Source organism: Aethina tumida, chromosome 4, assembly GCF_024364675.1.
Source record: "Aethina tumida isolate Nest 87 chromosome 4, icAetTumi1.1, whole genome shotgun sequence".
NCBI classification, from domain to species: domain Eukaryota; kingdom Metazoa; phylum Arthropoda; class Insecta; order Coleoptera; family Nitidulidae; genus Aethina; species Aethina tumida.
This window is the reverse complement of record NC_065438.1, coordinates 25,580,464-25,608,062: the sequence shown is the minus strand read 5'-3', so window position 1 is coordinate 25,608,062 and position 27,599 is coordinate 25,580,464. Positions and strand designations below refer to the sequence as shown.

The following is a 27,599-nucleotide window of genomic DNA, read 5'->3' as shown; positions in this document are numbered from 1 at the left end:
ATTTTAATGTATAAAATATAGAAATTTCTAAATCTGAGACAATGATGTTTATCATCTGGTCTTCCTGCAATAAACCTAACAAAAACATCGACTAACCGTCACGGAGCACTGATGCGCGGACCGACTCCTGCAGTATCTCATTGGGACTGCGCAACGGCCGCTTCATGGAGTTCTCGTAGGCCGCCCCGGATGTCGGTAGCCTCTGTTCGTAACCCCTGTACGGGAGGTGCATGTAGGGCGACATGGCGGGCGAATAGCTGGGTGAAGGGCTCGACTGGTGATGGTTGGAGCCGCTGTTGTCCATGTCGTCTTTGGTGCGCGGGTGCTTGCGAGATGGCGAGTCCAGGGAGGTGTCGAGGGCGGCGGCCGCGGCTGCTGCCGCATTTTGGTTTTGGCTCTGGGCCACTGCCAGCTTCTCGTGTTCGATGCTCAATCCTTTCACCTAGAAAAGCGATGTCTTTATTATAGGTTCTGTCCATGGGGTTGGAGTATGTGGAGGTTTGGGAATGATTGGAAATGGAAGGAAGGTCCCCACAATGTCTTACATTTTTTTTTACTGTAATTTTAAAATTAATAAGCTTTTTTGAATAAATGTATTGATTAAATCCTGATAAATAACCTATAAAATTGTCACTGCACATAAATTGCTAATCCTGAAAGGAATAAAGCAGACCGCGATAATTTCCCATGCATCTGGGACGTAATAAAAGCTCTCCTCTGCGGTGGAAAATCACAATTTGATAGGCACGTTATTAGGGGAAGGTATGTTCGGTTTCCAAGGAGCATAGTGGTTGGGAGGGGAACGGCGGGACCGAGAACAAAAGTGCACGCCGCGGCGTTCGCATACTTGTAGGCATTCCGCGGCCTTGAGGAAGCTCGACAAAGAGTCCTGCGACACGTGCACCTCTCCCTTGTACATGAACTCGAGCAAGGCGGCCATGTTCGAGGCGGACGTGCCGTCCAGGATGACGAGCAGGTTCTGGTGCAGGGGGGCCGTTTCGAACAGGTCGGCCAAGTGCTTGCTGCATGCCGCCAGTATTAGCTTGTGTGCCTTGAATGTCACCCCTGTAAACAAAACAGTCATTCGTCAGCCGTCCATAACGATGTTAACTTATGTATAAATGCCATAAATACAATCATGTGGGGTAATCCCTTCGAAATTCTATATGAATTAATATATATTATTAATGATTTAGTTCACATTTTTCATTTTGAAGAATTATGTGTAATCCAACACAGCTGATTTTATTGATTCATAATTCTAAAGAAGAATTTAGCCAATCAACTAACTAATAATCAACTTGTAAGTTGGTTTTTCGGTATAAATTAATCAAATAAAAACACCTCATTTTTATTTTTAAATATCATTGTTTTAAATACAAGGTAACATTGTACTAAAATGGTAGTGGTAATAAATTATTGCAAACTTTACATGTTTAGTGGGTAAAAAATAAATTTTGTTAAAATCATATTAGTAAATTTCCAAGTAATAAATTTAAAATTAACATCAAATAAATTTATGTACATCATAAACGATTTCCAAATAAAAATGTTCAAACTCAACAAGTTGTTTTTATACTTACTTCTACTAATATAATGGTAAGCATGTTCTTAGAAAAACTGTCTTATGTGTATGTAATATAAATCAAAATAAATGACAAGTAGAGCACTTAAGTGCATAGAAATTTTTGGAAATTTATATGAATTATTATTCACTATAAAATTGATGACGATGTTTAAATTGTTAGTTAAAGTCATAAATTAACAAAATTACATAGAACAGATTTTCTTAGACATCTTATGTAGTTGACTTTTTGAGAAAACTGCCGACAATAAGATATAAACTTAATTTATCATTAGAAATTCCAATGTTCAATCCTGACAATTGATAATTACAGATATGGGGAGGAAAACATTCGTCTCATTGCCAGAAACCATTAAATTATATTTAGACTGTTCAATGTATGAGTTACCACCTTCTAACCGTTCTTAAGCAAAGGTAGCATCCTTATTTTTTTAATTGAGTAAACGATTACATCATAAAAAACTCAACAAGTTGTTTAAACTCTTACCTCTATTCTCAGAGTACCCGGCATATATAATATAGAGAATTTCTGGAATATTGTTATCAATTCACAGTAAAAATGATGACGTTGTTTCATGACAAGTTGTTTACGATAAATCATTAGTAAAAGTCATGAATAATAAAATTACATTTACTTATACACCTTTTTACAGTTCATTTTTTGAGAAAACCACCTCTTGCATTGCACATGTAACTTTACCAATAATAAATTTGAGTATGTAATATTCTGCAAAATTAAATATAAATGAATAATGAATGTCAAGAACAGGATAAGTCACCAACTAGGACTAAAATAACTATTCAGTTTGACGAAATCAAAAACTCGGCTTTTAATTTATCATTTTAAAACTTTGACTTTCCTTTGAAATGTTTCAAACTAGACAATAAAATAATGTGCCTTGAGAGGTAAGAATTTGTTTTATTTCAAAAAACTATTAAATTATATTTAGTTTGTTTAATTTATAAGTTATGTTAGTTTTCTATTCATCTTAGCAAAAGTAACATCTTCATTTGTTTACTCAATTTTTCATTAAGGTCCTTTGTGTGCATTTTAATAATTATATCATAAACCATATTTAAATAAAAATGTTCAAACCCATCAAGTTGTTTTTTTAGTTACTTCTATAATACTACCAAAGAGGCAAGCCTATTGCTCTTAGAATAAAATATTTTGTGTGTATTTGACTACTTAAGTGATGCACTTTGTTGAATTATTGTTTTAAATTCATTGTAAAATTGATGACAATATTTCATAGCAAGTTGTTTAATGATTTTTAGTTGAAGTCCAACATATTATTTTTTAGAAAATTACATTTTATTGTGCACATATTTTATATTTCTAATTTGGAATTTATAACTGTAACTTTTTCATATTACTTTATATAATACATTGTCAAGAATCAATTGGATATAGCATGTTATATTCTACATAATTAAACATAAATAAATAATATTTTACCGACAGGATAAGACATTAATCAGAACTAGAACAACTATTAAACTTGATGAAATCCAATTTTAATTTGTCATTATGAAACTTTGACATTCCTTTGAAATGTTTTTTTTTTTCCACTGATCTTAACCAAAGGTAGGATTCTTATTTGATTAATAGATGTTCTAATGATGTTGCCTAATAAATGAAAACTTTTCATTAAGGTATTTTTGTGCATTTAGTGACTTAGAGGTTTAGATAGCAATTTCTACGTTGGTAAACATGTTTTGCAACCTAGTAATCAGCTGTCTGTAGTATTACATCCGCTTTCTCTTTTTGAATATTCAACGAATCTCCAATCAATCTTTTTCAGTAGCTCCTTAGATAAAAAATTGAAGTAATATGGGCAATGACATATCTTGAGTCCTCCTCAACAAAACTTGTCAAATAATAATCCAATAGATTTTAAGCTCCTTAAAACCATCCTTGTCTTAAACATAACATTTCCTTCCATTTTTTATAACCCTTTCATTCAAAAGTAACTCGCCATCATTATCAGTCATAAAGCTGCACGTGTCCCAAAAAAACATTAGTATCAATGCATATGAAAGGCATACGAGTTTCAGCACCGCAGCATTTGCTTTAGAATGATGTCTGTATGATAATGTGCATTCACCGGCCACTCGTCCTGCACACTTCCATTTTTTTATGCTTTAGAAACAACATGCAAGGATCTTTAAGATTCTAATTTGCTACTCGTGCTGAAATAATTTAAAGGGGGCCCATCTGAATCAACAGCACACACGTTGGTAATAATGAATGTCGTTTCATGTTATGGGTATCGTGTTTCTTATGTATTTTATTCACTGATAAGTAAAGATGTAGTTAATTTACGGATGTTCGAAAATCACTTCATACAATCTTATTCCATTAGTATTGTTGTTGGTAGTTTTTTGTGAAGAATACTCTTTTGTATACAAAGACTAGATTTATTACTTCATGTTTCAGTAAGGGAATTAGGAAAACATTATTTTCATTTTAAAGGTATTTATAATGCTGTTTTGACATGTAATAATTAATTTTCTGTTGTTTACTGATCCACTTGGACAAATGTCAAAATTGGATCAATTGACCTACTTAAGAAAAATATTCACGTGGTGCCCAAATATATATTATTGCGTATGCATCTGAACCATAGCGTTTATTTACGTGATATTATGTTTATCGTACGTCAAAAATTTGAAATTGCACCGACGCGTTTTGAGGTTTTAAGTTATCTTTTCGATGACACAATATGATTATGCAATTCACGAATGAAACACTTTCAAGCTTCGGTTTATTTACAGATCGTTTGAAAGAGGTAAATATTTATGGGACCTCTTAATTGCTTCGCACGTTTTTAGTACAATCTGAGCAAATAGTTTACGAAATTTTGAATTTGGGAAACCAAACTTAATGCCAATACGTTATGTTTGTACATAATTAAAACTTGCCATTTCCCAATAAGATTGTTAGGTAAACAAGAAAATTCGTTTAACGTATGTTAAAATAGCTTATCCTAATTAATTAACAGTAAATCTTGTGACGTCTCCGTCACCTTAGGAAATAATATTCATCAACTTACCATCACAAAAAAGTGTGACGTCGGCAAGAGTTTCGGACTTAAATAGATTGCTAAAAGATGTAGCAAGGTTTGTACCAAAACTGTTCCATTTCAGGCAGAACTGTTGTTGCTGAGAGTCCATCTCAACACCGGAATGGAAATAATTATGAGCTGAAACAAAAATTAGATTTCAATACACGTGCTTAGATAAAGTATCACAGAAATTATATTACAATTCCCAAAAACATTTGGAACAATGCATAATGCGATTAGATTGTTTATGGGATTTGATTGATCTACAACATTGATTACCAGCAAGGTTCATTTAAATAATTCTAAACAAATAACCAAAATCTCTTGAACCTTGAAACAATCCATAGAAGGTAAATATGTAAAGAGTCGTTTAGACAAATAAAACCTGAACAGTATTAGATAATGTCGAAAAATACACCTAAGCAGCAAATTAAAAAAATCATAATTAAGGAATACGATTAACATAAATAAATATTGAACCTAAATGGACGTGACATGTTAAAGGAAGTGGGTCAAGTGAGTTTGGGAAAAACAATCAACGAAACTTTTGTTGGTTGTTCCATACTTTTGGTAGTTGAGGTCAGTTTCACCCACGATACAAAATAACATTCTTTCAAATACTTAATATTATTCAATATATTCACACATTGTTCCTAGTAGGCAGAAATTTATGGATTATAAATTTCAGTAAAAGTGACTAAATATTTTTATTGTCATATACAAATAGTACTATAAAATGTAAATTTGTATCGACCACAAAGGAATTTAATAAGGAAATAATAACAACAATATGGTTGTATGGCCTTGATTGTATCATCATTTAATTTATAAATTAATTTCAATAATAAAATTTAATAGACTTGTTAATTAATGAAAAAAAATCATTATCTTAAACACTTAAAGATTCAATGTCACTTTCCGGTCCAAATATATAGTAATTATATCATAAATAACCAATTAACAGTATTGAGGCCTTGTATAGTAATACAGTGCAGCAATACGCACAAATCGAGCCATTCACTGCCGCACATTGGCTCGTCGCCGTCAAAACATACGCACTGCATCTGAAAGTTAACTGGCGACCTACTTTTACCGAAAAATGCATACTGTCTACCACTCGCAGCAAACGGTATAAAGAAAGTGTGTTATAATATTCGATGGTGTAAATGCCGAGCCTTGCCGGAACATGGTGTTTGTAAATCGTTTGGAATGTTGAGAAATTGTCTAGACTAAAGTTAGATTGGAGTTTTATTAGTTATTGGTAAAATATCTTTATTTTGCATATAAATATAATTTTTATTAATGTCTAGATGGAAATTTCTAATGTAAAGATAAATTCAAAAATAGATTAACCAATGATTTTATATTTGATCTAGGTCAATGTAACTGTTTTTGTGATTAGTATAAATTTAAAAACTGATTGTTGAAATAACATTAATAATACCTACTTGAAAATATAACTTGATATTTATATTCAACTATTATTTATATGTATGCGTATAAATATTGTTTTTGTTTATAATTTTATTTTTACAATTATTATAATACAAAGATTATATATTTTACCTTTAATTTTAATCGACAATTCATATATATTTTTAAATTAAGTTATTAAAATATTAAATTGTTAACATTTTTGACATACGAGTACGCAAAAAATATTATCAACCATATTAATTAAAATTTGTTAACCAACTGACAAAATATAAATTTGATAATGATTTTCAAATGATTTGAGCAATAAATATTAATAGAAGGAGTAAATATTAATAGAATATCAGTATTTCATCGTAGATGAAATCCAAAGCAATATTTATTACAAATATTGATCAGGGACTGTAATATTAAATATTACAAAATTCTTCATTTAATTAAAATAACTGTGCACATTTCTATAATATAACTATAAATTGTTAATTAATGAGTGGAGGATTATACATACAAATATTCATTTGACAACTTAAATAGATATACATAATATATAATATATTTAAAATTAAGGAATTTGATAAGAGAAAATGATAATAATATATTGACATGGTTTAATTGTATCAATTAATTTCAGTAATAAAATCTATTAGAATTTAATCAGTAAAAAATAATCATTATGTTATATACTTAATGATTCAATGTCCATTTCCTCTCAAAATTCAAAATAATTTAATTATTAATAACCACTTTATTTAAAAAAATATTACGTTTTTATCTGTATCTGTATAAATATTAAATAACAATTTTATCAACTTACTTAAAATTAATTAATTTACTAATTAAAAATTAGATAATTTAATTTAAAATTACTAATAAATTGGATATATGATGTATAGATAGATTTGTAGTCACTCATTGTATATTTAAAAAATATTCAACGTATGTACAAATACACAGTTCAATTTAATAATAATATATATTTATTATATATTAATATATAATTAAATTTAGTTTAAATTTTTGTTTACATCAAACATAATTTATTATTATAAATATTTCATAACAATGTATGACCTATTGTATCCCCAAAGGAATGATTAGAAGTGAATCAGTAGTCAATTAGTAAAAAACTAATAGTATATATACATGTATACTAGACATTAGGTATGCATTTTGTTTTATTTGTTAACATGTAGTTAAATGTCTTATATACGTTAAATACTTTATTATACTAAATTTATTATTATTTTTTGTTTTTATTTACATTATCTATATTTAATAATATGAACTAGGCAATAAGTGTGACGTTTATTTGTATTAATCTGGATCATTAAAAGATTTAATTTTTTTATTTAATTACGAAGCTAAATATGAATTTATTTATAAATATACAACTTTAAATACAATTTATAATAACAATAATTTTTACGTTTCAGTATTAAATGATTTATTAACTTAATTACAAAATAAAAATGAAAAATTAGAGAAAAAAATATAATGATATTAATATTATAATTAATAATATATATGAAAATTAATTTTAGTTATGTTTTTATTTATAATAATCATAATTTATAATAACGAAAGGTGTAATTTTTATTTAATTGTATAATAAAATTTTTTAAAATTTTTCATTTGAAAAAATAAAATAAACAAAAATTACAAATTAATTAATAAACTTGTAGATATACACATATTTTTTGTTCAAGATATACAATATAAAATTATTTGTTTAACATTGTATTAATTAGTAAAAAAAACTAAATTAACCTTAAAATTATATTATTTTTTATTTTTTAAATTTGTTTATTTAATTATAAAAGTAAATATGAGAAATTATAAAATTTGTTTGTATACCATTTGTTATTTTATTATAATTTATATTATATATTCTAATTATATGTTGTAATGTTTCTATTAAATAATTTGTTTATCAATATGTAATACATATTGTATTAAAAAATTTACATTATAATTAATAATTAATTGTATTAATCATAATTTATAATAGTTTAGACAATAATTTTTATTTATCTACATTTGTAATATTAAATGTTTTAATTTTTTTTCATTTAATTGCTACATACATAAATATATGATGTTATTTTATATTTATATCAATTACCATATTATAATAATTAATAATAATAAAAAATTATTATTATTAAAATTTTGAAACGAATTTAAAAATGCTACATTAAATTAATAAAACAACTTTCAATAATGAATGGACTAAATAATAATTTATTTTTTAAACATTGAACAAATTTAAAAGATGCGGAGCCAGTGCACACTGTGCGGCGTATCGCGGCGCGGACCCGACAAATCTCGCGCGCGACGTTTCCTAATGGACACGGGGCCCGAATTCACGCAATGACGCAACCGACACTGTGCGTGCTGCAGCTCAGGGCCGTCGCGACTCGCGATGCAGATGGACAAAGTGTGTTTCTCTTGCGCCACTCACTCAACCTTGCGTCCGTTGCCGATGCCGTTGCCTTCGCGTACGTTTCGGGAGTGTTTTGTCGCCGCGCCGATTCGATTTGTTTCGCCGGCCGCAGAACCGGACTCCAAACGCGTTGTGCGTGATTTTTAATCATTTTCTTTGAGGTTTTGCTTCTTGAAAATATTCTAAATTTTTGAAAATCTATTATTATATTAATAATAATTATTTTCAAGTTGTTTTAATGTTTTCAATGTAAACTGGGAATATTGAAATTCTAATTCATTTCAATACATATTTGTAATTATTAATAAAAATTAAAATTTATTATGGCTGAAAATTTGTAAAAACTAAATAAAAAATAAATACACAATAAATTTGTTATATTATAACTTATAAAAAGGAACAAAATTTTAACTAGGACATTTATTATTTTAGAAAATGACAGATAAATCTATACTTATTCTTATTCATGGTGTCTAATTATAATAATTGCTTATAAATAAAAAAATAAATTAAAATAAATAAATAAATAAATTTAATTTTAACGTACCATAAGCTTTTAATTTAATAGGAAATTACATCTTATACTTGACCCAATTTTGAAATAAATAATTTATCAATAAATATTATATAAATAAAAAATTAAATAATGAGCTTTTGATAATGAGATTTCTTAAAAATATTTCTTTTACATTCAATTTTGAGTCATATTATTAACAGTGAAAATATTTGCGATATTATAAATTATTATTTTACATACATAAAAATTTCTATATTTTAGTAATTATACATATACAAATGTTTTACGAAATATTGATTTCAAAAATTATATATTTTAGAAAGTCAATTTACGTTTTAATTTTTAAATTGGGCTAAAATATATACACTTTTAAAAAAATACATTTTTCCGATCTTAATTATATTTGTGCAAATTTTATATGAATGGAAACTATACTTGAATTTAACAAAATAAATAAATAATAATAATTAACAAATAAGCAAGAAATTATATTATTTTAACAAGTAAATTTTATAATAAATAAATGGTAAATTTTCAGAAAATAGACATAATTTTAGTAGTAGTATACAAGTAGTAGTTTATTTAAATAAAAATTTAAGTAATGAAAATAAAAACCAAAAATTACAACTTTTTTAAATCATTTTTCTTCACAATATTTATTTATTAGTTTTTTGGACATATTATGGCAAATTATTATTTTACAATTTTGCATATTTATCTACTAAAAAATATACATAATTATGTTTTACAAATGGTTGAATATAAAAATTATATATTTAAAAAGTCAATTTGCAGATTGTGTTTAAATATTATTTTCAATAAAATATAAACAAGAAAGGCTTTTTAAAGAAGATAAAAATAGAAAATTTTAAAAAATATTAAATTGTTTGTTGTTTATGAAAATTTTCTAGATTCAAATATATAGACTTTTAAATTAAATTTAATAATTAAATAAAACAAGAAATTGAAATATTTTAGCAGGTAAATTTAATAATAATAATAATAATTATAATATAAAAATAAATTAATATAATTAGTAATTATTATAATGTTTGTGTAATTACAAGAAAATTTTTAGACATATTTCTATAAAGTAAATTATTGAAGAAAAAGAGATAACTTGTTCTAAACATGTTTGGATACAAAAATTACATATTTTAGAAATAAAATAATTTACTTATTGTGCTAGTATAATATTATTTTTAAATAATATATATTATATAGTCACCACACAAGTTTTTATTGAATATAGAAATGAGCAATTTTCAAAAAAATCTATAAACATTTTTAATAAAAATTTTTAGGTTTAGGGTTAGTTTTATATTGTGGGAGACTATTAATAGAAGAAAGAAATTTTATTATATTATAAATTAAAATATATAATATAATTTATTCAATTTTCACCTTAAAAAAATATAAAAAAGTTCTTAGAAAAGGTGAAATACAAAAATTATTTTTAATATTTTTAATGTAAAAAATTTTTATTTTAAATAATAAATAACAATAAATAACAGAAAACTGAAACTATTTATGTAATAAAACTATATTTAGATTTTCGAATTTAAAGAAGAATCAAAAAAACTTCTTAATAAAAGTAAGAAATATACAATTTCATGTAAAAATTTTAAGCCAACCGTATAAAATAAATTTCATTATTAACCATAATTTGTGCACACTATTATTTAAAAAAAATATCAAATGTTTCTCCTTATTATATTTTATATGGATATGGAATGCAAATATTACTCATTTTAATTATAATAATAGGTTATTCTTCCCCTCTAAAAGTGTATTAATATCGCATATATTATAAATATTTATGCAAAAGTGCCAAAGGTAGCAATTAGTAATGATACGAATACGAAATATCTTGCCAATCGCTGAAAATTTTGTAAACTATAAATTTTCTGGGCTGACAGGTGCGTGAGAAGTGAAAGGCATCCTTAAACAATATTAATCAATTTTCTCCTTATACTTAAAATTTCAAAGGTTTTTATGGTTGTTTCAAACGAATGGGTTATAAGTTTTACATATTGCTTTCGGTATTTCGCATATGATTCATATTTCTTTATATGGTTTGCTCATAATAACTATGGTATAATATATATTTTTAAAGTTAACTGTTATTAAAACAATGTAAAGTTCTAAAAGTAGTGTAAAAAATTTTGATCAACAAATTCTTAACAGTACTCATATTACATAACATTTTGTAATATGCGTTTCTGAATTTTATTACTGATGAATTGTTATTATATAACACATAAAAATATGGTAATAAATGGTGGGTGATGCTTTGCTGGTTTTACTTCATTTTTTCTTATTGCAAATAAAACAATGTGATTTATTGATCTCGACTTTCATTTATAAATTTCTATACCAAATCATAAAATCATATTAGAAGAACAAAACAAAACGAAATTTGGATTTATTACTAATAATCTCTGTTACACTGATTGGAGGGGACGCCACATAATCAATAAAGTCCGTCACCCAAAACGTTATCACTATCGATACGTGCGGGGCTCGAATGAAATTTGATTCGGGCGATTCGTGCCGGCTATCAGAAACACATTTTCCGTGTACATCCTTTGTGCGATAACTCCAACCAGAACTACCCGGAAGGGAGGCCCAAAACAGGTCGTTCAACTTTTCAAACAAGGTGTTTCGCTCGCCGTTGTTCCACTCCCGTCAAGGGGTTGATTTTTAGCGTTCGCTACCCGAAACTTTAATTTGTATCGCCGTACGCCGACTGAAAATTTTAATAAATCCACGTTTACCTAAATCAATAAACCCCTCGACGTTTGCAATTTGTTCGTAATTGGGGCTCAGGACCTAAGATATTTTTAGACATTTTTGAAAATATTAAAGTTGTGATGAAAATGAGTTAGTGGCAGTAAATATTTGCTGTTAATATAAAACATTTTAGTTTTGATGTAACAATGACAAAGAATTATATGAAAAATATTATTATAATGAAAAAATGATTTTAACTAGTTATTTGGTTGCTACTCACATAACAGTTAAGTAGGTTTCAGCACCACTAAACTTAATTAACAATAAAATGCAGTTCCAAAAATAATAAAGTCAACATTTTTTTATCTGTTGAGTTTAATAATTTAAATAACCTTATCTGGGTCTAAAAAATAGTACGTAATGATTGTGAATCATCAAAATTTGCAATAATAAAAAAATGTTTTTAATTTTGGTAAGTCGCAAATATGTCTGGATTTTGAAGATAAAATGGTTTATCTAAGTATAGAAATATATTTTACATACATATTAATATATGAAAACAATAAAACATTATGGCGATAATTTTAATTAGGTTGGACAAATGCATACCAAATTAAGATATAAATGCATTTATAATATGAAAAAATAAAACAAAGTTACATATTATGTCTTAGTGACTTTTATATCCAATATGATGTTATATGTATTTTCGACATTTTTTAACTTAAAAAATATTCATTGAAATGTTTATTGCAATAAAAATATTTTATTATATTTATATAATTTTTATTATATATATATATATATATATATATATATATATATATATATATATATATATATATATATATATATATATATATATAAATATTTATTTTGCACAGATATTTCATTTTATAATCAAATAATAATCAAATATTTTAGTAAGTAAAGAATCCTAAATAATTTTTGTTATTTAAATATTTTTTAATTTTTTAGTATGTATATGGTTTTCTCATTTATTTGGCAATTTAAAGTACCTTATCATTTTTTCGAATTTGAAAACAATGAATGTGGCCAAATATAGGATTAATTTAGTTTTAATATTTATTAATAAAGTGTGTTGTTATAAAAAACATTTTATTGAAAACAAAAATTATTTTTTTCTTTATTAACAAAATGTTTTACTATTTCTTTTAGAATGTATTAACATTTTATTTAATTTATATGTTTAAACCTATTTGTAGGATTAAAAATCTGGTATCTTCTTTATTAACAAAATGTTAATGTGTTTGCCGTCATCTAATTTAACAACAGAGTTATTATTTTTTTTTTTCAAAAGAAAGAATATGACTAAAAATAGACGTTAATTGTTTTAATTTTAAATGTATATATATGACATAGAAAAGTTTTAATAAAATAATTACTTTATTACTAAAATGTGTTACTTTCTTTTAGTGCCTATGTATATATTATTTTGTTTAATAGCTTAAAAGTAGTTTTAAGCTACTTTTCCTATTTATTAATTAATTTAATTTTCTTAATAATGTAAAAAAGGTAAATAAAAATAAAAATTGGTCTCCTGTTTGTTAACAAAATGTCTTAGTGCATTATTATTTAGTTTAATAGTTTAAAGTAATTTTATGGGTTTTATAAAGTTTAGCTGTTTCTTGTCATATTTTTTTCAAATCTGAAACAAAGAATATGTATAGAATTAGATTTTTTTTAATTAATTCCATCTTCCATAATAAAAGTTAGCTTCTGATGTGTATTCTTCTACATTAGCAAATTATTTCACTATTTTTAGTATACATATTTTATTTTGTTTATCAAATTACAGTTATTTGTCAAATATAAATATTTTAAAACTATTTATTAATTTCAAATCTATGTGTAAAATAAAGTATATATTATTTAGTTTTTATTAAATTATACGTTTAAAATAAAAACCGATTTATTGCAGTTCAGTAGTTTAAAGTTATTTGTCAAATTCAAGTATCTATATGCATATTTGTTTAGTTTAACAGTTTATAATATGTTAATTACCATTCTCAAAAACATAAATATGATTAAAAATAGAAAGTATTTTTGAATTTTGATTAAAAAGGGTGTATATCATAGAAAACAGAATGTTTTTATATTTTTTGATATGTATATTATATTATATTTTATTTTGTCAAATAAAGTTTAAAATTAAATTAAATTTTAAGTTTAAATCAAAACCTGGTCCTTATTTCTTAAAATGTTTTATTACTTTTTAGTATATGTTATATGTAGTGCATATAGTTTATTTGATTTACTAGACTAAATATATTTGTCAAAATACGAATTTTTTATTTAATTTATCAGTTTAAAGGTACTTATCACATATATATCATACATTTTCCTATTCTCAAAAAACAAATAATATGATCAAAAACAGAAATTATTTTTTTTTTTATTTTTTTCATAAAAAGTGTGTTTGTCATGAAACATTTTTGAAAATAAAAATATGTTTGTTTTTTGTTAACAATATTTTTTCTATTATTTTATATTTAGATTAATTGGGTTGGCAATTTAAATTTTAAAATTTTAAATTCAATTTTAAGTCTAGAACAAAATTTGACTCCTTTTTCAATAAAAGTACATTTTACTATGTATTTAGAATATATGAATGTTTTATTTAATTTAATACTTAATATTATTATAGGCATAAATGAAAATATGACCATTGAAAAGATTTTAGAGAGCAAAACCTGTCACCCAAAGAAAATCTAGCCAAGTGGGGATAATTATCGATGGTCTGAATGAAAGTACGGTACAGAGTGGGACCGACGACGATTTTATGCAGCGGCGTAACGCAACGCTGCGGCGATACTAAAATAAAAGTGCGGTTATGCAAATTGCGTGTGAAAAAGAAAACCGAGTGGGTCCGCGCTGAGTACCATAAACTCGTGGCTGCGTTCACGCACTCGGTGCTGGCCTTAATAATCAAGGCCATGCGCTACCTGGAGGCCAGATAAGCAAACGTAGCAACGTGTGTGTGTGAAAATAACCTTATCCAACGTAAAACGGCGCAACTTACAATTAATTTTTGTTTATCGGGCTGCCCTAACCTAATAATCCTGGCAATGGGGGTTAATCCAATCGGTCACTCTTTGTCACTGGCGGAACGGTCATTTTTCGCTTTGTCACCGACGGTGTTGGCTCCCAAAATAAAACAGATGAGGAAAAAAAAACCGCGGCCGTCCGAATCGCCGAATCGTTCGAGTGCAATGTAGTTTTGGAGAGCGGTTTTTTCAGACGGGGGGACCAGCGGCAGCAGCACGGACTCTCGCACACACACGCACAATTCCGACACGCATCTAATCTATACTGGATTTCGCGTGTACGCGCTCCGAAAAAGTTTTGGTGGTGGCGGTGTTACCGTTGCATCTCGGCGACCTTACGAATTTTATGCGTCGATTGGTCCGCATAACGGGCCGCCGTTTACGCGTAACAAGAGAGAGATTATGCGACGGGGCCGCGACGTGCCTTGGCTAGTGTCTCGTTGCGTTCCCAATTGGAAAATGGGTCAGAAGATCTTGCTTGGATGCAAATCGCGACCCGAAAAAATACACCAAACCAACCCCACCAGAACGTCGAATGTATGAACCACCACGTGCGTAATCGAGCGATTTTCGGACCTATGGCGTAGACAATGGGTCGGTCAGGCACGACTGCCGTTGCAAGTGCAAGAAGGGGCCGGTTTTGCGAAATTGGTGCGGTGTCATTAGGAAACAATGACGCGTCGCGAGGGGGAACTGATTTAGGGAAAACCCGTATTCACATGTACGAACGTTTCCTTCGATGTTTGTGCACAGGTTACATCCTGGTTGACAATTTTCCGCTTTTACAAAATTTGTGTAGCTTTTGGAAAATGATTAATTTGTAAGAAAAGAATAGCAAAGACAATCTTTTATAATACAAATTATATACATCGTGATAGATAACTTAATAATTACCTATTACTACAAATATATTAATTTTAAATGTGAGTTGTTGGAAACATTTCAGTTTGTAAGAATATTATCACTTCATATTCCATAATACAAATTCCATACATCGTGGTAGAAAGCTTATTAATTTTTCATTACCACAAAAAGTAAGATATTGAAAATTTATCAATTTGTAAGAAATGCTTATTTCATCTTCCATTTTACAAGTTATCCACTTCAGACCTTAATAATTTCCTACTTCCATACTACAAAATATCCATTTCAACAGAAAGATTTTAAAAAATAATCAGTTTGTAAGAAAAGTATAATTAATTCCCACTACTATAAAATATTAATTTTGAAAGTAAGAAAAATAATCAATTTGTAAGAAAAGTATAGTCAATTCTATTTTTCATAAAATGAGTTCTACATATTGCATCATAAAGCTTATAATTCATTTGTAAGAAAAATATGACAATCACTATCTTAATAATCCATAATACAAGTTCTATACATAGTGGTAGAAAGTTTAACAATTTCTCATTGCTATAAATAATTCATTTTCAAAACAAGTAGTTTTAATGATCAATTTGTAAGAAAAGTGTAGGCAACTTCATTTTATATAATACAAGTTCATATATCGTGACAGGAAACTTAATAATATCCCAGTACTTCAAAATATGATTTCAAAAGTAAGATGTTGAAAAATGATCAATTTGTAACACATGATAATCTCATCTTTCATAATACAAGTTCTATACATTCTTCAGGAAGTTTAATAACTTCCCACTGCTACAAAATATTATAATATATTCATTTTTAAAATAAACTGTAAAATAATCAATTTATAAGAAAAGTATAGTTAATTTCATATTCTATAATACGAAATCCATACATTGAGGTAAAAAGCTCCATTTGTAAGAAAAATAAAGCAAACTCTATCTTTCTTAATATAGGTTCTATGCATTGTTGTAAGAAGAGTAATAATTTATCAGTATTACAAAATATAAATTGTGACAGTAACTTGATGAAATGATCTATTTGTAAGAAAAGTATAGCTAATTCCGTCTTCCATAATACAGGTTCCATAAATCGTTGCAGAAAGTTTAATAATTTCCCAGTATTACGAAATATGCAGTTCAAAAGTAAGATGTTGAAAAATGATCAATTTGTAAGAGATTACCTACTTCAAGCTTAATATTTTTCTACCACTATAAAATAAATATCCATTTCAATAGTAAGGAATTGAAAAATAATCAGTGTAAGAAAAGTATAGTTAATTCCATCTTCGATAAAATAAATTACATACATTGTGGTTATTAATGTTGAAAAATGATCAATTTGTAATAAAAGTAATTATTTCGTAATCTTGCATAATAGGACTTCCATGCATTGTGGTGCATAGCTTAATAATATTCTACAACTACAAAATATTAATTTTGAAAATAAATAGTTAGGAAATATCAATGTGTAAGAAGATAATTCCATTTTTCATAGTACAAGTTCCATAAAATGGGGTAGAAAACTTAATTCCTCTTCCATAATACAAGTTTTATACATCGTAGTAAAAAGGTGATGAATGATTTTTTATTAGTACAAAATTTTCTATTGTACAAATTCCATAAATTGTGGTAAAAAACTTAATAACTTCCCATTACTACATAATATTAATTTTGAAAGTAAGTTGTTAAAAATATCAGTGTGTAAGAAAAGTAATTCCATTTTCCATAATACAAATTTCATACATCGTAGTAAAAAGCTTAATGATTTTTTATTTGTACAAAATACTTATTTTAGAAGTAAGATGTTGAAAAATGATCAATTTGTAAGAAAAGTTCCATAAATTGTGGTAGAAAACTTAATTTCCCATTACTACATAATATTAACTTTGAAAGTAAGAAAATAATTCTATTATCATTGGTTTTTATCCAAATAAATGTCTTAATATTGAACAATTATAATTATTTTTGTTTATAAGGTTGTAAAATGTTTAAACTTGCTAATACTTGTTTTTAAAGTTAATAAAAATGGATAATATATTTTTTTTCAAAACGAAAGTAAAATGATTTAACTTTTGTAAAAGTCAAAATATTTAATTAAAATTATTATTTATCATTTATTTAAAGACGATAATGATCTCAATCAATATTGTAATGACACATTTTTAAACTGTTAATTCTATTCCTGTCCATTGTTAACTGAATAATGGATATATTATTCAAGAGATCGTACAATTTGAATAAAATCAATAGTAACAAAAAATATTAAATAATTCACTTATTATGATGGATCTTGAGTGAATGAAAAGAATTATTATGAATATTTTGTTTAGTAAATAAGCAACACAGTGTTATTCTGTTTAAACTCTTAAATACTCCGAAAATGGATAATTAACAGCATTATTAATTACTCCAATTTCATACTAAAGAGCTCATCATTATTTCTGTAAAGAATTTTACCCTTCTAATTATAATTAATTGATTTTTAAATAGAAAGAAACAATGTTTAAGGTTAAAATTGGAAAATTGAATGTATAAGAGTTAATAATTAACCCTTTTGTTATCACATAAATTAATTTATACGATAAAATTATTAAAAAAACTAAAACTTTTTCGATATCTCTAAATAAAAGTATTTCTCGATTATTCATAGAGCAAAATGTCATAATGTTTAATCTAGATTTAGTTCCTGAATGATTGGGAGTTATTTCCTTTTGTTATCATACGTGATAAAATTATTAAAAAGTAAATTTGTACCAAGAACATTCGAGAGAATTGTATTAAATTTATTATTTGAAATAAATAAAAAATAAAAGAAAAAATTGATTTAAATGTTTGAAACAAATTTTAGAATTGCATTAAATTTTTATATAAAAGTATGATATGATATTTAGTAAAATAAACAAAACATTAAGAATTTACTAGACAAAATTTCGGAGGACAGAGTGAGATTTTTCAGACTTCCTCAAAATCATTGCTCTCTTTTATTATGTGAAATATATTTAAACATAAAATTGTTAGAGATAATTTAGAAAATTTATTGATACAAAAATTTTATATATAGAAAAATTATTTGAGTTAGTTGTAATTAACTAAAAGAGATAATATATCTTAAGTAGGCTGTATTTTAATAATTTAATCTAATTTCATCAAAACTTTATAGTATTTATCACACAAAATGCCGGAGAATAGAAGTTTTGTATGCCAAGAAATAACGTGTAAGTTTTAAAGTGAAAAAGTGAAGATAAAAGAGTTTATTGTTCCCTTTTGTTATCGCAAGTTTTTTAAAATAGCTTTATTTTTATAATATTAAAACATAAAAGTTATGGAAAATCTTGTCAAAATTATGTGTAATAAATATAATAATTAATGATATAAGTAATAATTATGAAGGACTTACTCGACAAAACTTAATGAAACAGAAGTCGGAAAGTCCAGACTTTATATTACAAAATTGGTGGATGCGCAAGTAAACTTTCGAAAGTCAAACAAATCCAATCAGAACCGAAACCAAATATTTATACAAGTATGCCCATTAAAACATTAATTATATAAACAATTACAACCAATTAAAAGTCGTAATCTCGATCCTCGCGCACAATTTGAACGCGATCCGACAAACTTGAGGCGCTCTCCCTCCGAAAAAACAAACAATTAGAGCCCGGTTCAAGGTACAAATGGAAAAGGAAGGCGAACGAAGTGTCCGCCTCAACGCCGCATAATCCGTGCCCGTGTCATTATAATAAAACAACCATTAAATGGGACCTGAAGGATTTTCTTTTTCGGTCGGCTCTCACGACCTTAACGTACGTACGTATTTTTTCTCGTCGCGTCGTAGCGTTACGTCTAATTTCGTATACAACCTTGCTCTTTTCGGATTGTTTATTACCAATTAACGCAGCTGCAAAACAAAGAATTACAAAACCGTCGGACTGGGACATTAATCAAATTTGTTTATTATTCAGATTGATCCGTTAAAGGCTGTTGTGGCCCAACCAAAATTTTATTATGATATTATACAGGCCTCAACTTTGATCGAGTTGGCTGTTTTGAATGTCTCCAGGCGAGATGGAGGTGAACTGATTTAAGTGTGAGCTCAATTTTTTTGATGTCTCTGATCGTTTCCGACATATCTTCGAAATCAACTTTTATTTAATTTATTTTTGAGAAATAGAAAAAACTTTTAAAAGCACTTTTACATCGTATAACAAAATTACCACAAAAATATATTTTTAATTTTTTTTTAAATCTCAAAAACCGTCCTTTGGTAGAATTTAAAATACTTTTTTATTTAATTTATTTTTAGTAAAAAAGTAGAAAATTTCCACTAACACTTTTTTACGTAGTATAAAATAATTATCTGTTTCAAATTATTGAAATATTTTCAAAAACTGATATTTGGTAGATTTCGAAATAGCATAATGACTTTTTAATTTAATTGATTTTTGACACTTTTTAAATACTGTAACAGATAACAATTAAAGAAATATCTGTTTAAAATTTCTGAAATATCTTTGAAAACTGATATTTGACATTATTCGAAGCAGTGAATAATTATTTATTTAATTTATTTTTAAAAATTTTTCTACACTTTTTTACCAAAGATTTTTAAAAGATAACCACAATAAAATTTCTGAAATATCTTCGAAATCTAAAATTTGTTAGATTTCGAAATAGCTTTTTTATTTAATTGATTTTTGACTTTTTTTTTTTTTTTGAAAAATCTTTGAACACTGGTAATTTGACATAATTCGAAGTAGTGAATAATTTTTTATTTAATATACTTTTGACAAACTTTCTACAGATATATTTTGGAGAGTATAATATAATTATCTCAAAACATATCCCTCCAAAATTTCTATCTTGGAAAAGCAGTGTAATAAAATTTTTATTTAATTTATTGTTGACAAACTTTCTACACTTTTTTTGAGTAATATATCATAATTACTTCAATAAAATATCTCGTTAAAATATCTGAAATATATTTGAAAAATGTTTTAATTATCTTTAAAAAATTATCTCTCTAAAATTTCTAAACTACTTTGGAAAACAGATATTTGTTAGATTTCGAAGTAGTAAAACAACTTTTTTATTTAATTTGTTTTTAACAATTTTTTTATGTAATACAATATAATTAATTCTATAAAATATCTCATTAAAATATCTGAAATATATTTGAAAAATGATATTTTACATTATTCGAAGTTGTGAATTAATTAATTTTTAATAAACTTTTTACACCTTTTAAGTAATGTAACATAATTATGTTATGTTAAAAAAGTATCTCCTTAATATTTCTGAATATCTTCGAAAACTGACACTTTACAGGCTTCAAAAAAGATAAGAGATAAAAAAGATACTTTTTATTTTTTTTATTATTTTTTACCAACAGTAAATTTCTAAAATATTTTCGAAACTAATATTTGTTTTGATTTATTTATTATTAATTAAAAAAAAATATCTCTTTAAAATTTGTGAAATATCTTCGAAAACTGATTTCACATAATTCAATGAATAATAATATAAATAATTTTTTATTTAATTTATTTGTAATAAAATTTCTATATTTTTTTTGTTGTATAAGATAATTACCTCAGAAAATATATCTTTAAAATTTCTGAAATATCACCGTTAACTTTTTTAATTAATAATATTTTTTTAAATAGTAAAAATTCTAGTAAAAAAGTATATCTGTAAATATCTTCGAAAACTGATATTTCTCATATATCAAAATAGTTTAATAAATTTTTTACGTAGTATAAAACTGAGATTTAGAAAATGTGTAATAACTTTTTTATCCAATTTATTTTTGATAAAATTTAGAAATTTTCTCCAAGAAATTTTTTATAGTGTGAAATAAATATCTCAAAAATATGAGATATTAACGATATTATAAGCTATAATAAGCTTAGAGAAGGTGACAAAATTTCTTCATTATTTTTTATTACTTTAAACTCTAATAATGTTTGACTTATTATAACTTTTTAAATTAATTAAAATTAATTAATTTAAAAAAATGGTGCACACTCTATATATGTTAGAACTTACTGATGCAGATCAAGACATAATACGAAACCGTTCCATAATACCGATAATTAAGGTATCAAATCTTTATTGTCACTTTCACAACCACATACCAAAATAGCCTCAAACATGATTCGACATAATGCGTTGCTAAATTGGGGAAAATATTCGGTCTATTCATAACGGACGATTGATAAAAAAATGCGGTTGCGCAATGCATTATTGTAATACGAAAAGGTTAAACGCACGCCAGAATAATTAATTCCACCAAATACTAATTACGTTAATGCAACCGACTTTCTTTACGGTTTTAATTTGGAATTCTCTGTCTAACAGTGGAGCATTCAGTGTTTGATTTTATACGAATATCTGCGTGGCAGGATGTAATTATTACTGTTGCACAGTATATAATTTGGTAGTTATGCGCCCGTAATTTTCACTGTAATTAATTAAAGCGTTTGAAAACTTGTTAACAGCATATCGTGGAACACAGAATTAACATAATTTGATTAAAAAACGGTAGATCGTCGGAGAGCAGTTTCTTTGTTTCAGAGATACATCTCGTTAAATTTAACAATGAAAACAAATGGGAAATGTTTTCAATTTTCCTTGTCATGGAATATTTTTTCGGGCACAAACAAACATTACGTTAGTAAATAATAAAAACCTTAATAATGTATATTTGCATGTCTATTGTTATTTTCCATATTATAAATGAATATACAAACTTTGTTAATGTTAAATAATTATGTGATTAGTTGTTCGTATCAAATAAAAGTTATACAAATTTTTTAAAAAATAGACAAATTTTTTGTATGATACTAGCATTATATTTTAACATCATTTTAATAAAATACTAAACCATTTTGTACATTATATATATAGTTATAAATTATTTCCTTTCTTACAATACATTTTTTTATTATTTAATATCTTTATTGGTTTTAATTAAATTGTCATCCGAATATAAATTAATCCATATTTTTAAGAAAAATATATAGATTTTTGTTATATTTTTACTGTCACCTATGTTAATATATTATAAATTATTGTTAAATAGAGAAAATATAAATAATTTTATATTAAATAAAAAAGAAATCCATATAATTTTATTATATATGATGATATAATAGTTTTATTTTTGTATTGGAAAATTTCCTTTTCAATTTTTTTTATTATCTAATATTTGTTATCCATTTTAATTAAAATTCAAACCGAATAAAAATTAATCTATATTTTTAAGAAAAATGGATAGATTTTTTATGTTTCACTGTTAATATATTATAAAATTATTGTTAAATAAAAAATTAAAATCATTTTAATTTAAATAAAAAACAAATCCATATAATGAGTTTTTTTTTTTCATATTTATGAATGATATTGTAATACCTGTAATCTATTGTTATTCTCTATGTACTTTCTTTATAATAATTAATAAAAAATAATGTAATTTATACTGAATAAAGATTTTTCAATAGTGCATATTAAAGAAAATATAAATAAATGAAAGTTGAGTTTTTGATTTTTGGAGTCATTCTTATAATATTAATTATTATTATCAAATATGTTTTTCTTCTTATAAATAATTAAACATAGAAACCTACTTATTAAGTAAATAAACCTAATCCCATCAATGCTTTATTGATTCTATCCCACTTTCCTCTCTACAAAAGTTTATCTACTGATTATGTTTAAGCCATTTTAGTTAGTAGATTATATTAAATAATAAACTTAAAAATTTATAAACAATTATTATACATAATTTTATAACGTGGAAGTTTTATTTCAGTACCATAAATACTGGTTGTGAAATAGGCTTTCTTATCAAAAGTGTACATAAATACATTATATAAATACAATAAATTTGTAATAAATTGTATTTCAATTCAATATTTTTTGTCAGTCAAATGTACTAAATGTAATATTGTTCGTCTGATATTTTTACTATTTTTATAATTACGATATTTGTAATTAATATTTAATTTTAATTTTATAGTTGTATTTTTTGTTTTCAATGTTTAATCAATTTTAATTCATATTTTTATTTGTTTATTATCTTTTTGACTATTTTTTAATAACACTTTCAAGTGTTAGCAAAATATAATTTAAATATAAACATTATGATAATGTAAATGATAATTCCGTACCTAAAAATATTTTTTATCTTTGGCAACCTTCTTTATAAACCATAATTAAATATTTTGGTAACTAATTAAGATAAAAATTGCAAAGAAATATATAATAATTCATCCCAAATTAAATAAATTTTTATGTAATACATTATTTTAATTTATATTAATATTTGGGTTATGTAAAAATAGATATAAATGGAAAAAGAAGTATCCACATTTTTACTAAATTTTTGAAACGTTATCACTGTCTGTACCAAAAAAGTAATCATAAACTGAGATAAGATATAGTCTTTTGGAGCTGATCCAGAAAATTTTCCTAATCACTTATGAATTTATACCAACAAAAACCACATTTAGCAAACTAAATCTGGCAATTTACATTGACACTGATTAAGCAACGAAACTGCAAGTTGTGTAAATGTCTGTTTTAACTTGAGACGATTCAAGTCGGTCTGACGTCGATCACAATCATTTTTAGAAATCTATAGGCGCGATACCATCGAATCTCAACCATTAACTTCCTGGACTTTTTACATTCGAAACTTAATGACCCAACCCGAACCGCATACATTTACGCGTACACGCGTTTTACTGCAAGCTGGTTTCCGCAGTATCTGTGTCAAAGTATTGTTGCAACTGGATTCACTGCTTTCTTTCCGTTGCGTCTCGAGTGAAACTACCGATAGACAAACAGTGCAGCGTTCCGAAGTGAAATTAAAGCCCACAAATGGCTGCGATGATTTCCTCGAGCTAAAATTTGTCTGAATGACCTGTTACAATAGAAACCGGCAATTATACACTTTTCACATTGGCTGGATGTGAGATAAACATTATGAACAATATGTATAAATGGTGTTTTAATTAATTAATAATCTGAAATAGCTATTAGAAATTTTAAGTATAAACCATTAATGGACACCAATTCATAGACACATAAATATTTTCAAATAACTAATTTTTTTATGTTCTTTTTATTATTTTATTAATATTTATTTATATTTTGATATTATTTTATGTTTGTAGATTTTTGTAATTATTATTTTATTTTTTTATTGATAATAACTTTACATATAGGACTGTTTTTTATAAAGATAATAGAATAATTTTTTGAACGTAAATCATCATATAAAACTTAATTCTCCCTATATAAGTTTATTAGACTAAATTTTAATTGGTTAAGTATTTTTTATGAAAAAGATGGGTTCAATAAATTAGTTATAATATTTATTGTGTTTTTGTTATATTGAATATAAAAAATATAATATTTGACAAAAATATTATCAAAGTGTTTTAGTCATTTTTATATATATATATATATATATATATATATATATATATATATATATATATATATATATTGATAATTAGCAATTATATATTGTAAAATTTTAATTTTCATAGACTGGAAAGTTAAATAACTTGAAATTTACCATAAGATATTATATTATAATACTATATTTTATTTTTAAAATAAAGAAAATAAATTATAAGTTACTCCGTTTATGTTTGTTATCCGCTTATTAGTTGTTATAAAATTTACGGAAAGCAACGTTTTAAAATGATGAGCTTAAGAAACTTTATCACTTTTTCTATTTCTAGTTTGAAAGTAGCCAAAATAAACTAGTTTGCAACAAGTCCAAAAAATTTTCATAGTTATGTTGACTTAAATTAGTTTTTCTCTATATAATTTGACATAGACCTCGTTTAAAATTGAGTCTGATCTTAACAATAAGGAAATTGTATTTTAAAAATAAAAAATGTTGCAATAATAAATATTAATTTTAGTTATCTCGTCTGTTTCAATTAATTTGTTACATTTGGTTTGTCATATAATAAAAAAACCTCAGTGATTTCAATTAATGTAGGTCTGGTTGATTAAGATTGGATAATTTACTTTTGAAAAACGTTATCAAAATTAGAAGATAAAATCTTTAGAACACAATGTTCCAAACATTTAAAACGAATCAAAATTAAAATCTTGTTCGTATACCCCAAAAAAATTTACCATGTCTATCTATTGTTATCGTTGTATGCAAATAACAATGCCATATGACCTAATTTTTTATTGGAGTGGTAAACACAATATAAACTGTTTGTAATCTATTGCATTAGATATTGGTCATGAATCAATCTGCTTTGTTGAAATCTTCTCTCACTCAATACATCATTTATGCGCCAAGCGTGATAAAAATTATTATCGCTTAATCAATGTAAATAGATGCATCACAATTCAATACGCAATAGACTTTTGGCATGTAATATTTTTTAATGTTTCCTTTTTCTTTTCGACCACATTCAATCAATGCGTGCGGTATTTAACTTATATTGGTACAGCCTTGAACCTATTGCCATCAAACCAAGCACAACAAAGTCCTAGAATTAACTACTGAATTATTTTATAATTACTGTGGTCAAAATACTATGACAATTTCAGTAAACAACGCAGATGGAAAAACAGCGAAGTATAACAATCTGGCACGATTCACGAGCCCATTTTTCTCAAATTATTATAAATCATGCTAATTTCACAAACATTCTGGCATCCATTAAACGAACCGAAACTGCAAAACAACGTAGTTTTTTAAGGCGACATCGCGTTGCACAAAATTGGCGAATGCACGGGTGAATTTTTTTTTTTTTTTGAGCGCCACATCGGTTTCTATTTTGGTGTTGGGAGTAGTTGAACTCGCGCGTTACGTAAAGAGCGTTTTAAAAATAAAAGAGGGCAATAATAATAATAAAAATTACGAGACACGAGACCGCGTTTTAGTTTTATGGAGCACTGGTTGGCTTCGGTTCAGTTTTATAAAAATACATTCGCACTTTGCAATTTTTACGGCCCACGTGCATCTAGGAACTGAACTGGTCCGTCCCACAAACTAAAATATTTACTTGTGGCAGATTCACTTTCAAAGTTTTATGCGAACGCTGAAACGCTGTTGTGTATGAAAAGTGATTTGGGAACTTTCCTTTAATTGATGCTAATTGATTCAGTTTCTGTCCTGCAGCACCATTTTTGGAAGTTTTAATTGACTACTAAATTACTATTTTTTATGTCCTTTTTAATTTGCATTGTTTTATTAAAGTAATTTGTTTTATTAATTTAATGGTTTTCCTAAAACATTAATTAAATGTAAAAAAATGTATTTCCATAAGGCGACATACCATAGAAAAATAGTGAATTAAAAACTTAATTAATTATAAATAAATTATCAATTAATTTTTAAAATTTATAATATTTGATTGTTTGCTAAATAACTGGAGACATTTAGTTTTTTTCCAAATTTCTCATTCAATTAATATAACAATTATATAAAATATTATGTTTATATATTAATTTTAACTAGATATTTTTTAGTTTTAATACTATTTGTAATTAATTTAAAATTTATTAATTTTATGTAAGTTAAATCAAGACTCCTTTTTTTATTTACGTTGTTTCTTTAATGTAATTTGTTTTATTAATTTAAAAAATGAAATGAAATAAATAAAACATTAAAAAAAAATTTCAATATTACAATAAAACTGTGAATTTTATATAAAATAATAAATATATTAAACAAATGAATTGTATAATAAAATTGAAATTTTAAAATTTTTTTTAACAAATTATTTTTTCCTAATTTAAATTTGATCATTTGTTTTAAACATTTTTAGTTAATTTTAAATAAATAACAATTGGCATCTTAAATTTTATTTCGCTACTTATACAATATTAAAATAAATATT

General features: G+C 25.5%; 1 protein-coding gene across 4 annotated transcripts in view; it reads right to left on the bottom strand.

Moving 5' to 3' along the window:
- LOC109596043 (zinc finger protein chinmo) overlaps window positions 1–27,599 on the bottom strand; it is a 100,239-nt gene that overhangs the window by 6,119 nt on the left and 66,521 nt on the right. For 3 of the 4 annotated variants that reach the window (XM_049966661.1, XM_049966659.1, XM_049966662.1), the window contains exons 2-4: window positions 4,642–4,791; window positions 848–1,065; window positions 97–442 (exon numbers count right to left, since the gene is read on the bottom strand). In XM_049966661.1, the coding sequence (XP_049822618.1) occupies window positions 97–442; window positions 848–1,065; window positions 4,642–4,762 (685 nt within the window). In that variant the 5' untranslated portion in view covers window positions 4,763–4,791. Of the gene's footprint in view, window positions 1–96; window positions 443–847; window positions 1,066–4,641; window positions 4,792–14,823; window positions 15,040–27,599 lie in introns of those variants that run through there. The other variant, XM_049966660.1, reaches the window with a different exon arrangement.